Source organism: Podarcis gaigeae (genome assembly GCF_964106915.1).
Source record: "Podarcis gaigeae genome assembly, chromosome: 5".
NCBI classification, from domain to species: domain Eukaryota; kingdom Metazoa; phylum Chordata; class Lepidosauria; order Squamata; family Lacertidae; genus Podarcis; species Podarcis gaigeae.
Window position 1 is genome coordinate 77,492,330 of NC_139681.1, and position 17,438 is coordinate 77,509,767.

A 17,438-nucleotide genomic window follows, 5' to 3' on the forward strand; every position below is an offset into this window, starting at 1 on the left:
CAGTACTGCTCTTGATGGTGAAGTGTGCTAATTTTGACTGTCACTTTCATAGGACAGGGTGCTGTTCTTTTTGTATTATATGGGTAAATTGTTTGGGTGTCTATTGTTTTAAATTTGTATATTTTATATTTTTTTGTGAGTGGCCTTGAGTAAAAAAAAAAAAGGACTTATGAAATATATACTGTTTTTACTCAAGTCTAATGCACCATTGAATCTAATGCGTACCTTAATTTTCACAATGTAATTTGGCCAAAAAAGGTGAGCATTAGATTCGAGTAAATATGGTACATAATATTAGCGTGTCCTTCCAGTGTGTGTTCTCTTAGTTGGTCAAGAGCAATAGGCCATCAATCATATATATATATACACACACACACACTTTCAGGGAGAAAGCCCGGCTGAATTCGGCTTAATTTCTAGTCCATATGTGTATGACTGCTCTGTTAGACTGTCCTACCTATATGACACACTTCAAATCATCAAAGAAGCGCTTATAATTTTATAATAAACAGCAATGCTTCTCCTTGTGCTTATATGATAAAGGATTCTTTCTTTGAACACCAAGGTATTAATTAACCAGCAAGTATCGGTAGTTTTTTAAAAAAATTGTTTTGGATGTCTATTGTCCATTCCAGTCCTACAGGCAGAAAGTCTGAGAAAATGGTTTTAGGGTTCTGTGTTTTAATTCCAAATTGCAATAGCTTCACGATGCATTTTGATGGATTTGGATTTGGATTGTTTGGATTTCAGTCTGTTCATTTTTTAGAAAGAAGCTTTGAATCCTCTGTAAACTGAGCCCCCAAATAGCACACACATACTCAGCGGGGTCGTCCCCCCCGTCTCTAGTCATCTACTGGTGTATCTTCTCTCTGATCAGATTGAGATTGGCATGAAAGAGATACAAATGTAAATTGAGCTGATCCAGATTAAAATGCAACTTCTAATTAAATATGTTAAAGGACATTTTAATTGGATTTTTAAAAAAGTAAACAATTTCTGATACTTTCATTGCAGTTTTGTACTGGTATTTTTTGGCCATCTACCTGCATGATCTGAATTGAATTGAATTATCTTATTAAATGAAAATATTTCTATATTCTTCCCATTGCAGACAATAACTCTCTGTTGCCCAAGTGCCTTGGTGTGGAATTATTCCACAAATGAAAGTAAAAACATCAATCCTGGTTCACCTTTGGATTTACTTCAGGTTGCTCCGTCTAGTTTACCTATGCCTGGAGGAAATTCTGCGTTTAATCAGCAGGTATATTCATTTTAAAATGTACACAATGCATGTAATGTGCTGAGAAATTATGTATTCTAGGCTAGACTCATTTAGATGACTGTGTTTATAAAGTGTGTTCATGTGAGAGATTTTCCTCATTTCTCCTTTGGAGGGAGCTGTCTTTACGTACGAGTGTGTATCACTGTGATTCCTTAGCAGAATAGGGAGGGGGGAAAAAAAGCAATAATAGGGTTTTGTCGTTGGATTCGACTTTCTGAGAATCTATTAGCCATTATTTATTGTTTGATTCAATCCCCCCCCCCCCAGCCCTAGCTCCTAATAATCACAATAAAAAGTAATATCATTAAAACTTTCTAAAAACTCTGTAAGACAGAGTTCTTCCGCCTGCCCTTTGGCTTAGAATCAATTTGATTCCTTCCCCCTCTTTCTTTTTTTCCTTTCTCCTCCTTTGAAGAGGCTGCATTTTAATGTTAATGTTTTAATGTTGTATTTTAATCTTGATTTTTAAGTTGTATTTCAATCAACTTGTTTTTATAATTGGTTGTTAGCCGGCCTGAGCCCGGTCTTGGCTGGGGCGGGCGGGGTATAAATAAAATTTATTATTATTAAAAACAGTTCAAAAACATTTTTTCATCCAATGATTTCAGAATTGCAAGGAACAGTATCTTTCACTATTAAATGCCTGGGTAAATGGGAATGTTTTATCAGTTCCTCCTGAAAGTCACAGACACAGATGCACCTTGTCAGGAAAGACTTTCAGCAAACAGGGAACTGCCTTTGAGAAAGCCTTGGCAGATTTGATGAAGTGAACATGACCAAAGTTGTTTTAGGATAGAAGTTGTTGAGCTTTTTAAAGGATTTTACCCCAGGAAATAAACTGTCACAGGGGCCGGATTAAACCGACCGGCGGGCCAGATTACGCCCCCAAAACAGACTTTGGACATGCCTGGTTTATGCCACCTGGGCAGTCCCTAGTGATGGCATCACTACCTGGCCTAGGAGGGCAGGGCCCTGACTGATTCCAGCTACAAAAGCTGAGGGTGCTGAACAGATGCTTTGGCTGGAGTACTGTTGGGTTTTTGTTTTGTTTTGTTATTATTATACTCATTGTTTAAATTATTTTAAACTGCTTTCTAACTTGTGTGTTTTTTTAATTTTGGGTTTGTTTGTTTTTAATTACTGGAAGAAAGATGTGCCTCAGAAGAGAGGAGCTGGGGAGACCAGGGGTGGCCCCAATCATAGTGGTTCTGGACAAGGAGAAGGGTGTGGGGTGTGGAGGGGTGAGGCAGGCCAGGTAAGGAGCACATGGCACAGGTAGTTAGCGACTGTGCTGTGTGCCAGCGCTTCCTGCAACCTGGGAAATTATGGTTGTTGCTGAATGCCAGGTCGCCTCTGAGTAAGACCTCCCTCATCCATGATTTGTTTAAGGATAAGGAGGCAGATCTCTTCTGTATCACTGAGAAATGGCTGGGTGAGCAGGGTGGAGTTGGTCTGCTTGCATTACCTGAAAATGGATATTGTTGAAAGATTCAGAAAACGACAACCGAAAAGTTCAAGGGGATGACAGCAGCCCTTTGTGCTGCCACTGTGGAGTTTTACTTATTTTTTAGTTTAAGATTTTGGAATGTTTTCTGAAGCAAGCAGTTTTTGAAAAGTGGTCCCATTTTAGCCTGTAAGATAGTAAACGGGAGATACCATACTGCTGCTTTGTCTGACGTGGTTTAATCCGAAGCTGCTATTACTTTATGTCTGTTCAGTAGTTGTTCTCTGCTCTCAGGAAACTGGATAAGCCTAGGAGAAATCTGACACATGTCTGAGATTTGATTTTCGCAAACACTAGCCAATTACTCTTTTTCAGGTACGGGGAAAGATTTATGAAGTAGAACAGCAGATAAAGCAAAGAGGCCGTGCTGTGGAAGTGCGATGGTCTTTTGACAAATGCCAAGAAACAACTGCAGGTAAAAAGCGAAAAAGCGAAAAAAGTTTAAAGATATATATCGGATACTGTAAGCCCTTATTGGCCTATATTCCTTTTGGATTTCAGTGTGATACATTAGGAGGAGGCTAAAATGCCTCCAGTTTTGATGATTGATCCATCCTAGATTCCTGCAATCATCTGTTTTGAAAGTTGTGACTAGGCAGGTTAAAGCCAGAAGGAAAGCAGTAGGAACTTGAAGAAAAACTCTGAAAAGGGTGGATGGTACAGTCATACCTGGGGTTAAATACGCTTTGAGTTGAGCGTGTTCGAGTTGCGCTCCTTGGCAACCCGGAATTAATGGAGTGCGTTACTTCCGGGTTTCGCCGCTTGCGCATGCGCAGATGCTCAGAATGATGTCACGCGCATGTGCTAGTGACGTTTACCTCTAGATGTGAATGGGACTCCGGAACGAATCCCATTCGTATCTAGAGGTACCACTGTATTATCAAAAACTTAAGACAAGTTCCTACCATTCTTTAAGGTGAGAATCAAAACAAGGCAGTCCTGTTGTAGAAACTTTAAAAAAAAAATCAATTTTTTTAAAAAATTGATAAATACAATACTTACAAACGCAAAACGAAACACAAAACGAACTTATTACACTTACAAGCATACGACTCCTTAATTTCTACAAAAGAAAACAATTGTAGAAACTTTTATTTGTACTGTTTTTTGGTTTTCTGTTTTATAAGACGACAGTCAATACTATATAAAGAATTCTTCGGATTTCACAATGTAAATATACTCTTTTCTGTTTCTCTGTCTTCTAGGGGTGACTATCAGCCGCGTTTTGCACACATTGGAGGTTCTGGATAGACACTGCTTTGATCGATCAGATTCTAGCAATTCAATGGAAAGTCTTTATCACAAGATTTTCTGGCCAAACCAGAACAAGGATAGCCAGGAGGTAACTGCATTTGCCCTCCTTCTAAGTTCATAAATGGTTAAAGACTCATTTTCTCATTCTCTTCTTCACCAACATGATTGATTGACATTTGAAGCATCATAATAGTGTGTGTGTTCAAAATATTTGCGTCCTGTCTACTGGCCAGTAGCTTTCAATGAGGCTGTTAATGCTACTTCCTGTTCTAATCATTCTCTTGAGTGGCACACTACTCTGTTTCTAACATGTGCTGTGACACAAGATTGCCCAGAAGTCGTATCTTTGATGAGACAGTTCTGTTCCCAAATCCCAAATGTGTGGCTGTGGCTCAATGGTTGTGAGAAATGTGTACCTGCAGATTCCTAGCAGTGTTTCTTAGCTGCTTTTTCTTACATTCACAGTAAATTTTAGGGCTCAGCCAAAACCAGGAAGCAGGTTATCCCAGAAGGGCCAAAAGGTCAAAAAGAGTAAATAGTTTATGCACTTCGGTTAATAGGAAATGCTGCATGTTCTACTGCTTATAAATTCCCATCTTTTCAGTAATTTGGCATTGTTTTACACGACGCTCTAGTTAAATTACGTTTCTAGAACTGTTGCTGCAATAACTATTTTACATTAACAGGTATTTAGAAAGGTGCAATCATACACACGCACACACATATTTATATAGGTGCAGGAGAGAGGGAGAGATAAATGCAAGGATTTATAAGTTCCTTTATGTATTTACAGCTAAACATATTTTTTTTAAAAAAAATCCACCAACACTAATATCAGCACAATGTGTAAAAAATATCCATTCAGAATCATTTGATCAGCCAGTTGACATATTATGGCATTGCTTTTAATTTTATAATGTGGTATAGCTGATCAATAAAGCGAATATTACCAAAGCAAAATTTGGATGGGTACACTGGTACAAAATAACTAACAAACCAGAGATTCAGGTAGGTAGCCATGTTGGCCTGACACAGTTGAACTAAATAAAAAAATAAAAAAATTGTCCAGCAGCACCTTAGAAACCAACTAAGTTTGTTCTGGGTATACAAACTTAGTTGGTCTCTAAGGTGCTACTAAACCAGAGATTGTTATTGACAAGTAAATCTAGATAAATATTAAGTTGTATATTAAGTTCTGCTTTTACAACTAACAGTTCATGGAAATTTCTGTTTGTTTCCCACTACCTGTAGGAAGTTTAAACAAACTCCTATCTCATACTTTTCTCCTTTCTCTCTTTCTATGGGTGTGTGTGTGTGTGTCTTTCACGTGCCTTCCCAAAACCGTTAATTTTGGAAGGTGAAAAGTGCTGGAGTCCAGTCTGCCTTCCCACTCCCTGTCTTATTGTGCCCTTTAAGTCTCCGTATTTTTGTTTGCTTGCTTTGGTGTTTTAGAGTTACTCCTCCACCATTGCAGTGTGCTTATAAGCTGAGAAAGATAGGAAGTGATTGGTTTCTGTTCCATGTTCTCTGCAGCTGCTGGTTTTCTGTGTTCGCTGACTTGCATCTGTCACAGCAAATGCTATCTTAACTTGCCTGATCTGTGAAAGTTGCTGAAAAACTGTATTAATTTAATGTGTTTGGCTTGCAGCTGACAGAACAAATGCTGTATTTGTAGATCTGCTTATGTTGGCTCTGGTGACCACAATCTACTGTGCTGTCAGACCAACTCAGCTGTAGAGGAAGTAACAATTTTAGAATGTTTCAAAGGAACTATGCCACAGCTGATTGTCTGAAAACTGAACCATTGTTGGCTTTGGTGTGTGTGTATATGTGTGTGGGGGGGGGATGTGGGGAAAACAACAGCTCTCTCGAAGCATTAAATGATAATGGTCAGGAGGAAAGTTGCGAACTTCTTAGTGAATAACTCTAAATGAGTTTTCGTAATCTTTCATTTATAAGAACATAGGAAAATCACCACTAAATCAGGCCCCAAAGCCCATGTATTCCATTGTCCTGTAGTACAATGACCAACCACATGCCTGTTTGAAGCCCCACAAGCAAGACCTGATCCTAACACATTCTCCTCACTTACATGAAATCATGTAAGATAAGCGGTGGGAGAGCCAGTGTGGTGTAGCGGTTAAGAGTGGTGAACTTGTAATCTGGTGAACTGGGTTCGCATCCCCGTTCCTCCACATGCAGCTGCTGGGTGACCTTGGGCTAGTCACACTTCTCTGAAGTCTCTCAGCCTCACTCATCTCACAGAGTGTTTGTTGTGGAGGAGGAAGGGAAAAGGAGATTGTTAGCTGCTTTGAGACTCCTTAGGGTAAAGCAGGGTATCAAATCCAAACTCCTCCTCTTCTTCATTTAAGGCCTTCGTGGTTGGTTTCCATCACTACATCTTGTGGGAACGAAGTCTTGGAGGAAACATTACAAAACTGTGAAGTGCTGCGTTTTTAGGAATAAATGTAGCCGTGTATAAGAACACACTGCAAAACTTTCCATTTCGAAAAGCCAAATAGACTTGCAATGCAGTGCCTATGGAGTTCAATCTAAGTTCCAGGTAACTGCACAGCACTGCAGTCTTAACATATCATCTGGTTTTAGTTCTTTCAATCTTGTCAGGTGTAAAAGGCTGGTATCACACCTGCCTTCACTGCGTGACATCCCATGTCATGTGAATGGCTCTCTCCTTCCTCTTGTCCTATCTGCTGCTCCTGCAACCCCCAAAAATCTTCTTTGGAGGATGTATCCAGAGCATACCTGAGGGTTGTATGTGAGCTATAGGTTGGAGCAGAGGAAAAAGAAGTTGTATTGTACAAGTGGAAATCTGTTGACCAATTGCACAGGTATCACTGCATGTCACCTACAGTCTTTTGCACGCTTCTGGGGAGTAGCTGCATGTTTTGTCCGTGCAAATATACATTGATGATGGGCCAAATATTCACTTTGCTACTCTTTTGAATATATCTAATATTTAGAAAAATAATTATCTGAGCCACTAGATGGCAGCTCTTTTAAAACTAAAAGAAAAACTAAAGAAAAGCTGCAGTGTCATATCTGCAATAGTTTTTTAAAAGTTGTGTTTATTTTATCCTATAAAAAGTTGAATATGGTTTCATGTGCCAGCTGTACATAGCCATTATGGATAGTAGCCATTGATAGAAACATCAAACATTAAAAACTTCCCTATACAGGGCTGCCTTCAGATGACTTCTAGAAAGACATCTAATGTATTGTTGTAGCATTACCTCTTTTTTATGCCTCTTTAATTTCATTCTCCACCTCAAACTGAGCATTTTGGTTGGAACTATAGCATGAAATGAATCTTGTGGCCTGGTATTACTACCCACAATAATTCTGTGAAGAAGTCTGCCCCTCTGGGGATTTCTAGCTTGTTGGATTTATTTCCTCTTTGATGTGCAGTGATGCCACCGCTAGAACACCTCTCCCTGTCCTTCCCATAGAGAGTTCCCATTCAAGATAACCATGTCCCATTCATTCTCTCCATTCTACCAGGTTTCCATTATGCCCACTCTATATCTAAGAACAAGAACTCCAGTTTCACCATCTTAGCTCAGAAGTTTTGAGCATTAGTGTAAAAATACTTATATACAGTGTTCTCTCTCCATATGTCTTTGGCACCTGTTTTATGCTACGATATTTTGGCCTCTCTTAATTCCTATCATGTGCTTCTGAACTCTCAATGCCTGCCTCACTTGAATGATCACCATCATTTTACCCTGCATCCCTGGGAGATGATTTGTTCCAAACTGCTGGATGCTCCTTGATCTCTGTTGGCCTTCTCCCTTGTTGTTAGTTTAAAAGCTTTTTCTGCCATCTTTTTGATTTAAGTGCCATCTGTCTGGTTCCCTCCTAGTTCAAGTGGAGCCTGTCCCTTTTGTACAGGCCATCTTTGTTCAGAAATATCATCCTCGGTGCCTAACAAATCCAAAATCCTCCTGAGGCTACTCACCCATCCACTCATTGAAACCCTATAGCTGTGCTTGCCAAGCTGACCCCATGCACGGGACTGGTAGCATATCAGAGGAAGCCACTTTGAAGGTTCTTGCTTTCAACAATGTTACAATCATTACCCGTCCTTTGCCACAAGGTCCTGGCAGGTAAAATACAGCACTAAAACAGTTCAAAACAAAATGCTGTAATAGCTAGAGTGGTCTTAAAATGTATGCCTTTCAAGTGTCAAAAGAGATGTCTCCAGCATACAACAAAAATTGTAAAATGAAGGTGCAACTCTTTGGGGATGGATTTCCACAGTGTAGAAGCTGCCACAGATAATGTTCTCTACCAGGCCTTTCTTCCTTTCTTCCTCTCTCTCTCATTCAGTCACAAACGCACAAACGCACAAACATACCAAAACTCAAGAGGCACTGCAACTGTCAAGAGGCCCCATCTACTGATCCAAGATGGCTGCAGCCATGTTTAACAATAACACAGTGGTACCTCAGGTTACATACGCTTCAGGTTACATACGCTTCAGGTTACAGACTCCGCTAACCCAGACATAGTACCTCAGGTTAAGAACTTTGCTTCAGGATGAGAACAGAAATCGTGCTCTGGCGGCGTGGCAGCAGCAGGAGGCCCCATTAGTTAAAGTGGTGCTTCAGGTTAAGAACAGTTTCAGGTTAAGAACGGACCTCTGGAACGAATTAAGTACTTAACCTGAGGTACCAGTGTAATAATATAATAAAGGTAAAGATAAAGGGACCCCTGACCATTAGGTTCAGTCATGACCGACTCTGGGCTTGCGGCCCTCATCTCACTTTATTGGCCGAGGGAGCCGGCGTAAAACTTCTGGGTCATGTGGCCAGCGTGACTAAGCCGCTTCTGGCGAACCAGAGCAGCGCACGGAAACGCCGTTTACCTTCCCGTCGGAGTGGTACCTATTTATCTACTTGCACTTTGATGTGCTTTCGAACTGCTAGGTTGGCAGGAGCAGGGACCGAGCAACGGGAGCCCACCCCGTCTTTGGGATTCGAACCACTGACCTTCTGATTGGCAAGTCCTAGGCTCTGTGGTTTAACCCACAGCGCCACCCGCGTCTCTATCTCACCCTAAACAGCAGGTCTCAGGGCGGTTACAACATAAAATCACAATATGATAACACACCATACGTAAAAAAAAGCAAAACAACCTAATAACCTCCCCCAACACATTTTTAAAGGGCATTGGATGTCAATCAGCCAAAGGCTTGGTTAAAGAGGAACATTTTTGCCTGGCACATAGCACACTAAAGTTTGCTTCTAGGGCCAACATGTACTACTATCTCTGACTCCTCCACAGCACTTTCTACCTGGCTACCCGGATGACGTGCCACATCTACAAACTTTGAGATAGGCAGGTCACTGTGCAGCCACACACCTGTCATACACCCAGTTGCCCATGTTCCTAATGATCAAATGACCCGCTAACAGGTTTCCCCAAGAAGATAATTGTTGGCATTACAGGATAAGGTAAGGGCTCATCTCCCGCAGAATAGGTCCCTTCTAAGTATCATTTCCCTCTTTCTCAGAGTGATGCTTTCCTTCATGCCCCCTTGAATTCTCAAGGGCACATCAGAGGAATAGCCAAACGGTTTTAAAGTAATGTATATGCATTCAAACTAAACATCAGACACAGTTTGTGACGTGCATCCTTAGCTCATGTTAAGCTATTTATTATTGTGGGAGAGTAGGTTTTGAAAGTTTTAACCATTAGCTGTTTTTAGTCTCTTGGGTAAAAATACCAAGTTATTCATATCATCAACCTTTCCCCTTATCCTGCTGTGTATTTACTAGAACAAGCTTTTGAAGTTTTCCAGTTCAGTCCTTGGTTAAAAATACCCTGTCCTGCATTGACTGCACAGAACATGTCACTACTCAGGAATGAATCAATTTTTCAATTTCACGTAGCCACACAAAGCCACCCTCTTTTCTTGCCCACAATTCTCCTGTATTCTGCCCTTCACCTTCAGCGCTGCCATTTTAAATTTGTTGATTAGTTGCTATTCATAGAAGGTTGCATAATTTCCCCGTGAGTAAGTCCAGTATTGAGAGAAGTATTCGATTTGTGCAAAGCTGTTCCCATAGAGACTATTCAGACAGTGGGGGAGTTTTACTTTTTTGGAAACTACCATCGATAAAAATGTGGCTCTGTAAACTGTTTCTAGCTGTTTCCGTTTGTTAGGAAGCAGCTGATAATATATACCTATATATGGTTACCTGATAATGGCTTTCTTGAAACTGCCTTATTTGTGTTTCTTAATACCTGTTCACCTCAGGTTAGGAGGTCCACTGTGCCAGCCTTGTTCCTTAAGCTGACTTGCATGCCACCCACAATCACATTTATCCAGAAGTAAGACTTTGGTCATTTCATTGGTTGCATATCTGGTTGTAACAAATATTTTCATTTGCTTTCTTTATTATTTTCTCTGAGATAGTTTTTATGAATTCTGCAAATGAAACATGAGTCAGCAGTGTGATGCAGCAGCAAAAAAAGCTAATGCTATTCCAGGCAGCATCAACAGAAGTTTAGTGTCCAGATAATGTAGAATCCATACGTCCAGAATTTCCCAGACATAGATGGTATTCGGCCCTTGGAAACAGGGCCTGGGTGGAAATTGCTTAAATGTCTGGGGAAAGCCAGTATGGCAGCCAGTGTCGAATTTCATTAAAAATAGCTCAAAAACTCAACAAATTTTGGTAAAACTTAAAAAAAAAGCTCACTTTTGTGTCCGGATTTTCATTTTTTGAAATATGGCAACTCTTAAGATCAGGGGAAGTAATATTCTTTCGTGGTCAGACCACACTTGGAATACTGTGTCCAATTCTGGGCACCACAATTTAGGAAATATGTTGACAAGCTGCAACATGTGCAGAGAAGGGCAAGCAAGATGATGAAGGGTCTGGAAACTAAGCCTTATGAAGAACAGTTGAAGGAGCTGTGTTATGTTTAGCCTGGAAAAGAGGAGGCTGAGAGGAGCTATTATAGACCTCTTCAGATATCTAAAGGGATGTCACATGGAAGAGGGAACAAGCTTGTTTTCTCCTGCTCTGGAGGGTAGGACATGAACCAATGGCTTCAAGATATAGCTGCATGCACATAAGGATGGATCCTGCTCCATACAGTATTCTTAATGTGGGATTCAACAGATGAGATTATTAGCTGATTGGTACACTTTTCAGCTATAATGCGCTGGTGTGTGTTTTTTATAGTAGGTACTGCTTGCATCTGCTTTTTGTTGGACCCACCCAAACCTCTTCCTGTTACAGGAGGTGGTTTGATGATGCAGACTTGGTTAGAACAGGGAGAAGAAGTTGTATTTTTGACTCGGTTTGGCTCAAGATAAGGAAGATGTGACTGCAAGCCCAAAGTGCTAACAATGGAAATGTCTACATTTAAATGGAATTGAGGGAGATCCCATAACTGGTTCCTAGGCTTCTCTGCGCTGATTCTGTTAAATGTTGTATGCAGGAGAAATTTGTCTGGAGTTATGGAATGCACAAGATCACAAGCAAAGTTAGGGGGGCAGAGGCAAGGGTTAGATGCAGTGTCCCTGAGCGTTTAGTAACTGGGCAGAAGAGGGATTTTCAGCAGGGTTTTTTGAATTCCTATATGTGGAGCTGAAGCTGCGTAAGGGTTGGGAGTGCCTTTCCCCTTTGCAACTAAGGAAAGGTATTAAATAAAAAAGGTGGAGTGAAATGGTGCAGCCATCATCAACTATATAAGCAGTTCAGTTTCAGAGGGCGGTATATTCTGATTGCCATAATTAATATAGCAATAATAAGCTATTAGGAAGTTGAAGATACATTTAGACTGTTCAAACAGTCCCCCCCCCCCCCAATTTTATGACCATATTGCTTGTCTGTTTAGGTTACAGCCACTTAGATAAGATTCTTCTTGACTGGTCTTACCCATCAGACCTTTGAGGGGCATCCAATTAGGGGTGCTTAGAAAAAGCTGCTAGTTATCAACTCCTTAATTTTATTATAGATTTTTGTTTAATCATAAGAAGGCTTTTTGGAGCCAATGTGCCTTGGATGAACACTCTCAATCTATGAATCATATTGAGGTTTGAGATCAGTGGAATATATAAATAATTTCATAGAGAAGATGTTGCATGCATTGATCAAGGTGTAAAATACTATTTTATGCCCCGTCCCCAGCACTTGTGTTTACATCAAACTAATGGCTGCTCATATTAGGTTGATACTATTGCAAGGGAAATGAAGAAAGGCTCCATGTTGTTACTGGGAACAGAAAGGCAACAAAGGTACCATCTGATGTTGACTGTAGATACACCTTCATAACAGTCTCTTCTCCTAAGTTACTTGGTGCCTTCATGACAGATGTAGAGCCTCGCACTGTTCTTCCCAGGTTCTAACTCGTAATAAGTGGATACTTTATTATTATGTTTATGTAAAAAGTGTACATCATTCTTGGGGCATGATTATATACTAGTCTGAAAGTTCAAAAACATGAAACTTTTGGGCTTCATTTTAAATGCAAATTATATTTCCAAGTTAATGGAATGCATTGACATTAGGGCAATGGTTATATAAATATGATTCTCCCCCCCCCTTATATTTTAGAAGCATTTGGAGGTTGACTTGTATTTTAAAATTTCTGTTTGCTTTTGAATTGTTTTATTGCTGCTCTTATTAATTTGCTTTTTTGTGGTTCTAGTTTTGATTAAATTGCTATGTTTGCATTGCTGTGTTTCTAAGTCGCCTTGGAGAATTTGGTCCAAAGTTGACGGGGACTTGTATAAATCATGAACGCAGCCTCCAACCCTAGACAACCATGTTTATGGCTGAGGGAGAAACGTGCTTTGGGAGGTCTTTATACTAGCAAGTCAATCCACTTTTCCATTTAAAATTGGCTTGTGTGTTCAGCTGGGTTACTGTGGCTGCAAACATTCAAAGTGCAAATTTTGAAAAAAACTACTGACTCGGTGTTCTCCCCCTGCCCCCAGTGCTTATAGCATTCTGGGCTTGTGGACCTAGTGGTGCATTTTCTGCTAGCAGTTCAGAGGTCTGAAGTTTGCTTCACTCTCTCCTGTTTATATGTACGATTGGGATTGAGTGTTGTAGTCAAACTGGCAGCTGCACAACCTTAAAACAAGTCTGACTCATTTAGAAACAGAACCAGCTGTTTGTCCTTTTTCAGTTTCACACAGCATATATTCTGTTCTTGATTAATGTTGCACAATGAAAGGTCAGAAGGGAGGTATTGAAAAAACTTCTGTATATGGAGGAATTGGATGCTTCTAAAGACAACTAAGCAATTATTCCATTTGAAAAATTAAGTTAAAAGTGTCAAATGGCTTCACTTCAGTCGTCAGTGCTCTGGAAAATAAAGTGATGTGTTGTTCTGAGAAATGTATCACTATTAATTTATTGCCAAGAATTCCAGTGGTAAATTGTGTTCCTTTTTAAATAAAATAATCCAATTTCTATAAACATTCACATATCCAATGCAAAAAGTCACAGCTGCTGTTAAGAGTAGCTTCAGATTTTTTAGCTTTCATAAAGGAGGGCCATCTGGCTTTGTTTTGTTTGTGCTGTTGCCCAAAGTTAATTTCCCAGCCCTTTCACAAACAAGGCAGGGATCTTTACTGTATGCTGCGTGTGGATCAGGGGAAGAAGCAGAAAGGCTGGGCCTTGTGCTATGAGAATTGAGCCCAAGGCAACCTTTTCGGGGTGGGACTTCTCAAGACCCTGTTCTGAAAGGGGCAAGCATTGCTTGGTTACCCAATGCTTTTGGCCTGAGATCTTGTTTGTGGAAAGGGGGAATGGGATTATGCACGTTGCTTTTGTATTTCTACAACATATTCAGGGTTAGGTAAAGGTAAAGGGACCCCTGAGCATTAGGTCCAGTCACGGACGACTCTGGGGTTGCAGCGCTCATCTCGCTTTATTGGCCGAGGGAGCCGGTGTACAGCTTCCGGGTCATTTGGCCAGCATGACTAAGCCGCTTCTGGCGAACCAGAGCAGCGCACGGAAACGCCGTTTACCTTCTCGCCAGAGCGGTACCTATTTATCTACTTGCACTTTGACGTGCTTTCAAACTGCTAGGTTGGCAGGAGTATTCAGGGTTAGGCCTGTGGCAATTTGCTGTTTGAGGCAAAGGAAAATTTGGTACCTCCCCATCCCACGTATAAATGTTGACTTCATGGGATGGTTTCCTCCACTGCACCTACATGCATGACTGTAGTTTAGGGGGTGCAGACAGTTCTGTCTAAGTGGCACACGTCGCTCTGTTCTGCAATGGAAATAGAAGAATGTCTTCAAAGTAGGACACATGACTGTTCTATTCTTCACAATCTCCATTTATGGAGGGTTGGGTCCCGTCCCCCCCCCCCGCCCCCAAATCCTATGTGTGCTACATACGTTAATAATTTTCCTTCTTCGTTTTCTCAACACCCACAACTTTGTAAACTTTTATTGATCTCCCTTCCCTCTAGGTTTCTTTTTTGAATGGAAAAGTGTGTGGCTTCCTTAACATTTTGTGGTTGCAGATGAATTAAAAGGGATGTGAATCACCTATTTTTTTTTTAGCTTTCCAGGATGATCCAGGCCAGGCCCGTGCAGAGCTTGTCTGCGGAGTGTGCCTTGTTAGAATAAAGATTCTAAACTCAAACCAAAAAGCAGCTGGTCTCTGACAGGGCTCCTGCCCTGGCTGGCGTAGCCCTCTGAGGCACCGGGACAAGCGTACTGGGCTGCCCTTGCCTCTGCATGGGCCTGATCCAGGTTCCCATTACTGGAGATGGCGTGCTAGGCTAGGCAAGCTTCTGGTGATATCTAGCTAAGCCGTTATTAATAGTGTGATGGAAAGAAGCAGGAGATAATGACCTCCTATATATCTTGTTGTGTATCTAAACAAATGCTTTGAACAAGATAAAGTTGCAGCAGGAGGAGGATGTGGGAGGCCGCTGCTCTGCTTATGTTTGCTGTTGCTAGTAGAAAAGGATGTGCTTAGGACCTTTCCAGACACTGTATATTAAGAATATGCATCTGATTGCTAAGAGAAAAGCCTTAAATGGTGTTGCCTCCCCCTTCTTTCTGTCATTACATTCCGATCACAAATATGTCTGCAATCTTAGTTTCTCAGGCTGTACCAGCTACCAGCTACCACCAGCCACAAGCCTCCTGCTCTTTCAATCGTCTCCACCCTTTCTCCTTTGTTGGTTTGCTTGGAAGTGTGTCCCAGAACACCTCTCCTCAAATCCGTTTTCTACACCAACTTTTTAAAAATGGAATGGTTGGCTTTACCACCTGGTTTTCTTGCCCTGTTGTAACTAAGCCCAAGGATGTGAAAGTGGAACAATCACATATTCCTCCCCATGTTTAACTTGGTGTCTCCTTCCTTCCTGTTTCTTTTCCTCTGTTTTCCCCATGTTGAATTTTAGATTGTAAGCTCCTTGGGGCAGGGAACTGTACTATTGCATTCTGTAAAGTGCTGAAGTGCCCATGCACATGGATTGCGTTATGTATAAATTATAATTAATAGCAGTAGTGAGTAGTAATAAGGATACGGAAAGTTTGTTTTTTGATGTTCACATACAGAAACTGGTTAAACCATTGAATGGATGATTAAAGATGAATGTTGGATTTTACTGCTAGCTAAGGATTCACATTTCTGAATTATAAGAATTGCTTAGGACAGCTTTTTTTCTTTTTTTAAATAAAAAGCGGTGTATCACCTCTAAAATGAAGGTGGCTCTTATGCATAAAAAAGGTTCATCTTCAATTAAAAGTTATAAGAAAACAATGTGTAATGAAATATGTACAGAAGCACTGTGTTCATAAAGGATCCTTACTTTGAAAAGAGCAGCTTTTGAACTGATAAATGTAGCCAGTAGTGTAGTAAATGTAAACAAGACTAAGAGTGATAGCATAGCCTGTTTTGGTATACAGTGGTACCTTGGGTTACATACGCTTCAGGTTACATACGCTTCAGGTTACAGACCCTGCTAACCCAGAAATAGTGCTTCAGGTTAAGAACTTTGCTTCAGGATGAGAACAGAAATTGTGCTCCAGCGGCAGCAGCGGGAGGCCCCATTAGCTAAAGTGGTGCTTCAGGTTAAGAACAGTTTCAGGTTAAGAACAGACCTCCAGAACAAATTAAGTGCTTAACCCGAGGTACCACTGTACATGCATTGCATTTTGAGAACCGTTTCAGACTAGCTCATCATGCTCTTTAACACACATCTACTATGCTTCTGTTCCATGCATTCATTCCCTGTCTAGCCACACATACCTCCTAGAAGAAGAAACTCTCTTTTGAACTTTTAGACAAACATACATCCTAGGGTTAAAAGGGGTAGGAAATTGAACAGGAAACTTAGTGTTGCCATTGGTCTGCATCGTATGCCTGTCTTTGTAGCCAGCATTTTAACCTTCTTAAACAAGAGACTGACCTTTTGTTTTGCTTTTATTTAACAGGTTGCAACTAATGACGAAGCTGTCGTAACGTTGCTTTGTGAATGGGCCGTGAGCAGCAAAAGAACTGGCAAGCATAGGGCAATGGCTGTGGCTAAATTATTGGAGAAGAGGCAAGCTGAAATTGAAGTGGAAGTAAGTTGTCTTTGCAGTATGACAGCTGTGTGCAGGGAGAGAGAAATGCAGTTCATATTTAAGTGAGAACTAGCTTTGACCATGAACTACAGCCTTATAAGCAGGTTTAACGCAGTTTATCCATCTTGGTTCATAGTGGAAGGTTCAGGCCCTGTAACAAGCATTGGAAGTCTTTAATCTCTCTTGCAGAGGGAACATAGGATGCTGAGAATGCCAGTCTTTATTCCATTCTTACGTGTCATCTGGCCAGATCTCAGATGACACTAGATAAATTCGTTTGTTTTTCCTCGCACACAAGCAGAGACCAACAGTTTGAACAACAGGTTCTTTTCCCCCTCCCCTTTTTGCTTGTGTGCCCCTAAGTAATAGGGGAGGGGAGGGCAAGTGCAATTTCATTCATAGCTGTTCTGTTGCAGTTCTACACTGATTGCTTTTATCCTGTCTTATTTCTGCAGCGATGTGGTGAGGCAGAAGTCTTGGACGAAAAGGAATCCATTTCTTCAGCATCACTTGCTGGATCCAGCCTTCCCGTTTTCCAGAATGTCCTCCTTAGGTTTTTAGACACCCAGGCCCCCTCATTATGTAAGCATCAAATCCTCTCTGTTCCAGAGCAGGATGAAACTCTGTGACCTTTTGTCCAGCTACTGGATATTCACTATTATTATTGGTGACTGTATCATTTTTTCCCCTCCCTCATTTCTGCCTGACCTACAGATTTTTATTTTTTTCCCCTAGAAGGCTTTAACTTTCCAAAACATTGTGTTTTGGGAACTAAAGTATTTCTGAGCTCTGTTTTTGCCTTGAGGCAATTAATGTAGCT

General features: G+C 40.8%; 1 protein-coding gene across 3 annotated transcripts in view; it reads left to right on the plus strand.

The window, feature by feature from the left end:
- MED12L (mediator complex subunit 12L) overlaps positions 1–17,438 on the plus strand; it is a 182,493-nt gene that overhangs the window by 24,514 nt on the left and 140,541 nt on the right. For all 3 annotated transcript variants that reach the window (XM_083739054.1, XM_083739055.1, XM_083739056.1), the window contains exons 8-12: positions 1,112–1,261; positions 3,102–3,201; positions 3,992–4,128; positions 16,487–16,618; positions 17,074–17,200. In XM_083739054.1, the coding sequence (XP_083595180.1) occupies positions 1,112–1,261; positions 3,102–3,201; positions 3,992–4,128; positions 16,487–16,618; positions 17,074–17,200 (646 nt within the window). The remainder of the gene's footprint in view (positions 1–1,111; positions 1,262–3,101; positions 3,202–3,991; positions 4,129–16,486; positions 16,619–17,073; positions 17,201–17,438) is intronic.